Source organism: Rutilus rutilus (assembly GCF_951802725.1).
Source record: "Rutilus rutilus genome assembly, chromosome: 16".
In the NCBI taxonomy this organism is placed as follows: Eukaryota; Metazoa; Chordata; class Actinopteri; order Cypriniformes; family Leuciscidae; genus Rutilus; species Rutilus rutilus.
Window position 1 is genome coordinate 33,315,241 of NC_140224.1, and position 6,150 is coordinate 33,321,390.

The window sequence follows — 6,150 nt, forward strand, 5'->3', positions numbered from 1 at the left end:
GTTGGCCCACACTGTAAGTCACTCATCTTGAACGATACAGGAACTATATTTCGGAATAAAAGCAGGACGTGAAGAGTCACACTAGGGAACTACAGCATTGTTTTGATTTTCGAAACCGGTATTTTTAGAATTTCTGTTTGTGTTTATTATATATTTTATAATACTTGTGCAAGAGCCTCGATGTGCGATGGATAAAAGTACCCGGCTTTGGCTGGTGAAAACAATGGGATTTTGATTTTGCACATTGATTCATATGGGAGTTCTGAGCGGATTCTATTAATTCAGTGTTTTGAACTAAAACTCTGCGAGCTTAAGTACTGTAAAATAAACAATGGATTGCATAAGTCCCATGCAGAATAAGAGAAGACATGGTGGAGAGTTTGAACAGTTGCACAAACAGGCGGTAAATTGACTTATTTACTAACGTAAAATATTTTACTAACCCCTAATTCATGCTTTAAACGTTAAATATGCCTGTAACAGTTATGTGTCTGCTTTGGATAGCATTTGTTTGACCTTCTGTCTCATTTGCACAGACTGTTGCCCTTTACAAAAAGAGTTGTATGAGTTATTATTAGTACATATCTATAAACACCCAGCTGATCATCACTGAAAATAGCTGTTATGATTTATAGAAACAGTGGGCACCATGGCATGACAGCTGCTTTTGCTCTCATTGCCATCTTGTTACACAATTAAGCTGAATATAGTTTTAATGCATCTCTCTGGATTTCACAGAAAAGGCCGTGTAATGGACTAGGAGGCAGTGGGCATGTTGACTGTGGTGTGGTGGTGGTGGACACTCCAATGGACACATGGGACGCCCCAAATCACAGCCCTCAAAATGGACACAACGCCAACGTCCCCGGAATGGTATATGTTCTCACACGTGCCTGTTCTCTGCCTAGTCGAAAATCCTACTGGAATTTATAACGTAATTTGGAAGCAACTCTTGACGGATCCTATGGGATGGTTATTTTACCGCTCTTATAGGATTCCAAATGCACTTAAAATAACAACTAGCTATTTTTGACACATAGTTCCCAATAGGGTTTTATTTCTCCAGGAATTTAATGAAACATATATAGCCCATTATTCCAATTTAAAACAGATGCAATATCCAGTTTGATTAAAAAAATAATAATACTAATAAACTTCCTTCTTTCCTTTAGGATTGGTTCCAAATTGTGATATACTGTATATATATATATATATTTTTTTATGCACTAGAGCGCTCTCTCTCTCTCTCTCTCTCTCTCTCCTTCTCTCCCTCTTGTTTACAGTGTTGTGATGAACATGTATATTGCTCTTATCTGATGTTCTTGTGTTTATGGAGCATGTGGAATGCAGGGGTTAAAGGTCACAGTTTATTATGTGGTCTGTTTTACGGCACTGTAGAGACACAGCGAATATTTGTATTTTTTTATTTCACTCAAGAGCTAAAGTTTACCGTAAAGTGATGTTTTTCATTTAAAGTAACATTGTTTTGTACCAGTATCCTTAACAAAAACATATCGTTAGTCGTATTAATCTTATGCTCATTAATGGTGCAATCTATTTGCAAATCTTTATCTCAATCTCTAATGTGCTTGGGCTTGTCAGCAGGTGTTACCCGCCCCGGGACGTGGTGCAGGACAGCATTGCCCCAGATGTATGGCGGGTGAACCTGTGAGTAATATTTGATATTGTTCTGTGTGGGTTGCAAATAATATTTCCCTCTTCTTTTATGTCATCTAAGGGTTTGACAAGGGAAAGAATGTGTGGATAACATGCCACTTTTTTTATAATATGACACATTCATCAATTTCTTGTGCAGTTTTTTTCATGCGCACACTCAGTCTACCTACAGCACTTTCACTGGACGGCGTTGATGCAAGCAATATGATTGCCTTTGGAAATTTTGTACTTCCTGCAAATCAATATTTATTCATGACAAGAGAGAAATGCACATTTTGAACGGTTTTCCCCCAGGCCAGAGTACCTACCAGCTGATCTAACCACTACGACACGGGAACAGTCAGCATATATGAATATCAATTTGCGTAGGGTTAATGAACATTATACATACAATGCATTGGGTGTTGAGTGAAGCTGACCTGTGTCACATCAATGTTGCTCTCTGTCTCTGCCAGGGCCATATAAACCACATCGTGAGGTATTGATCAGCATTGCCGATGACTCCTGGAGAAAATGAATTGACTGAATAAACGGGGAAGGGAAAAGCGCTGCAGAGAAGCAGTCTGCGGTTTATCCGGACCGTGTGGGGTTTTCCCGCGTTGCTTTGTGCCTTTCATGCATTTTCCAAATCACCTCACCTAGTACTGTTTTATCTACAGTAGTACCTTTTTTTTTATTTTAGCAATGAGGTTTAAAATAGCAAGAACATGCACTCCAGTGACAGAATGATGGTTTAGATTACACTGCACTGAAGTGTGTCGACATCTTTGCACTGTACATTTCCCAGTGTTGCTCGGTCTCGATTTTCAAGAAGGAATTACTGCTGTCGTCAGTGAAACTATTGCATAAATATTTTTTTAGACTATTTTTCTAAAAATTTAAATAATGAAATAATTCTCAATACGTTTTAATTCAAATGTAGATTTGTTTTCTTTAATTATATTCATGGTTTAACATTTCAGTTTAATTTTATTTGGTTGTTAAATGTTAGAAAAATGTACTGTATGTCAGCTTCATTTGAAATGAAGGATATTTTTGTGAATATATTGTCTAGGTTTTGTTTTATCTCAATAGATTTCCCTTTTCTTGTTTTGTTTCCTTTATTGTAGAAAACATTTCAGTCTATTCACTGATGTATAATTTTACATCTTTCTCCTCCTTTTTAACATAATCCAGAATATTTTGTATTAAAGTCTAATTTGGTTAAATGTTTTGTATGTTCTTGGTATCAATTCAGGCTCTCTATATACAGTATATATATATATATATTTAAATATATGGTTGCTGTTCTCCAAAGTGAGCACAAGATGGCAGTGTCCCATTCCGTTTCTTTTCCAGAGAAACTGGGACCAGTCACTAGTGCTTAAAATCCAGCTTTTGAATATTAGATACCACTATACATGTTTTTGTGTTTGATCCATTTGAAATATTCTTGGCGTGTTTTTATTTCAGAATATATACAGTTTTATTAGTCCTGTTTGCATGCATATACACTGCTTGGCCAAATTATTATTTTTTTTTTAATGTCTTCGCTGTTTGGATTTAAATTGGCAAATATGATTGGATCATTATTGCAGTGATTATTATGTTTCTAGCATGTTATACAGTGTGTGTGGCAACAGTTCTTCTAACCCTAATTGATGGAGTGTGTAGCTTTTCATTTCTTACACGTCTATGTAGGAAGTCACATCATGGCCATATTCCAGGATGACAAAGTCAAGATTCATCAGGCTCAAACTGTGAAATAATGGTTGGTAGGAGAATGAAGAATCATTTTCACACAAGAGTTGTCCAGCCCTTTAATTCATTGAAAGTTTTTGGGATGTGCTGGAGGAGACTTCACAGAGTGCTGGACTCTTGCATCGTCAATACAAGATTTTGACCAAAAATGTAGGCGCCTCTTGATCAATTAGGGTTAAAAAACTGTCCCCAAACATATAACATGCTAGAAACACACATGCTAAATCACAGAAATAATAATCCAGTAATAGACTCCTAAGTATTTGTCTATTTAAATCCAAACAACAACTTTTTAATTGTATTTATTTTGGCCGGTCAGTGTTTAATGTAGGCTACTTAAGTTTTATACTCTAAGTAATGACTCAGATTAATAAGAAGAACACCTGCACCACATATTGATGCTTTTTCCATGAGGAGCAAAGACCTGTATTAGCTATTCCCCTCAGACGGCAAGTTTTAATACTCATTTTGACATGAGCGACTCTTCCCGCAGATATGACTTCCTCATGCTGCGGCCCAGCTCATAAAACAAGCTTCTCCTACAAGAGACTTATAAGAGTGGCCGTGTATTCATAAGTCATAGTTTCTGCTCCTGTAAGTTATAAAGGAATTACCTCAGCTCAGGAGTAGCCGTGGGGATGGGTCGAAGTTTGTGCTAAGTCAACCAAGATGGATTTAAGTATATTACCAACTCAATCTTCCTCACCCTCCCTCAGTGTTAGCTTTTGTCGGTGGAGAAATGAGAGGCAGCGTTCAGACAAAGCTTGACCTCTAGGGGCCAGCTCTCAGAGCCTAGATTTTCAATAATGTAGGACAATAAAGCTTAGTCCTATAACCAACTGCAATATGCTACAAGTGTAAAGAGCTTAGCTGCTAATAAAGGAGGCCGACGAGGAGTGAGAGAAAAACAACAACTCATCTTCCGAACTCATATTTGGAGATCAAGTGCGGCCCATAAGAGCATTTCATAAGGACAGTAATGAGATGCTGCAGAGGAAGACGAGGAGATCAGACCGGTAAAGCCTGACAACTGCTATCTGACACAGTGGATATGAATGCGGGATCTTCTTCTAGTCCCTGCGACACTCGTGACAGGTGCACATATATGTTTGTTTAGATGTTGGTGCTCTCGTCCTCGTAGATGAATTATTATTTTCCTCTCTAGCCCCAGCCGGTGACCTGCCGCTGCGTGGACCTGCTCCTGGTTTCCCGTAAGTGGCCCAGGTTGCCTGTGTGTTCTCCTCAGGGAGACAAAGGGCTATTATGGGTTTATTGTACAGATCAGCGGGGTCAGGGTACGCCGTGTGCGCATGCAGGGGAAATTTCTGGTTCTCGGTCGTTGTCAGCAGGGAGGAGGAAAACCAATCGAGCGTTCCACCGTGCTGACTGGTTGCTTTCTTGATTATGCGTATTAATGATGAAACTAACATGTTCGCGATGGAATATGCTCTTAAAAATAGTTTCAAAAGTGGATTTTCAAAGCGATGCCTATAGAAGAAAAATTCAACAACCTTTCAGGTTTAAAACTGTGAAAAACATTTTAATTATCTGAAGAATCTGAAGGCTCCTTGGATGTTAAAGGTTCTTCATGAAACATAGATGCCAATAAAAATCTTTATTTTTTTAAGAGTGAACTAGCTTGCTAAGTAGGAATTACACTATAGCTACTAGCCACTATTTTTTTTTTTTTAAATAATGCATAAAAGTGCATGTGAGTGGTGGCAACTTATAAAAAAGAGATGTTAAACATAATTGCACTACTTCAGATTCATCCATTGCACTGGAAATGGAAGGCAACTTTAAGCACACTGCATTGTGGGATAAAGTAAAACCATTTAAAACCTGTTAAAACCATATGAATTCGCAGCATATACCATCCTACTATATAGTATGCGAAAAACAGTACGTGACAAAAGAAGTATGTCCAAATTCACAGTATAAAAGAGCAGGCAAAAAGTACCCGGATGACCTACTACTTCTGGTGAGATTCTGAAGTGTGCATATGGAGACTTTACTATCCCATGAGCCCACAGGAGAGGATTTGACGCTGGTATAGGTCACATGACAACATGGCAAATACAGTACGATTACATTGACACACATTCATAGAACATACTTTTATAAGCAGTCACAAAATAATTACTTATGCAAAATAAGCATCTACTCAAGAAAGTATGTGATTTCGGACACAGTCATTGTATGCTATATTGTTGTCACATGCATTCAGTTACCATTAACAAATTTATCCATTTTGAATGTAATTTTGTGTAAAAATCGGAACAAATAATGATTAAAAAGAGATGCTAAAATCACGGTATGCCTTTCATTTATATATATTTTAGCATATTATTTTCTCCTCCCTTCTAAAAAATACGTTTAATAAAATAAAACTTTTTGGGGGGGCTGCATCCCACTGGTTGAGAACCACTGATTTATGCATACTGAAAATGAGCATTCAGCGTAGAAATAGTTTTTATTGCTTTTCCGAACTTAGTCATTGTCTGGTCATTAAAGCTGTCGTCCTTCCTTAGACTTGAGAATCTCATAAAACAGGAAACCTTTGCTCGTTGAGAGATCTCAGTTAAAGAGTCTAAAGGCCGAAACCCAGCAGTGACAGAATTTCCATCTTTCCTCTGCCTCTTCCTGAAGTTTAGGCCCGTCTCTTTCATGGCTGTGTTCTTTTCTGGATCTCATATACTCTTACACCATTTCCACCTACTTTGTTTATGAGGC

At 37.8% G+C, this 6,150-nt stretch overlaps 1 protein-coding gene across 2 annotated transcripts; it reads left to right on the plus strand.

Annotated features, from left to right (window-relative positions):
• Positions 1–20: 20 nt before the first annotated feature.
• LOC311306427 (uncharacterized protein) lies at positions 21–2,885 on the plus strand. Of its 2 annotated transcripts, none has more exons than XM_084434822.1 (4): positions 21–403; positions 739–873; positions 1,603–1,668; positions 2,133–2,885. In XM_084434822.1, the coding sequence occupies exons 1-4, from the start codon at positions 332–334 to the stop codon at positions 2,160–2,162; spliced, it is 303 nt and encodes a 100-aa protein (XP_084290948.1). In that variant the 5' UTR covers positions 21–331; the 3' UTR covers positions 2,163–2,885. The 2 variants fall into 2 exon arrangements, with proteins under 2 accessions (XP_084290948.1, XP_084290949.1); XM_084434823.1 differs by having other exon boundaries at positions 64–403; positions 1,606–1,668.
• The last annotated feature ends 3,265 nt before the right edge of the window (positions 2,886–6,150 follow it).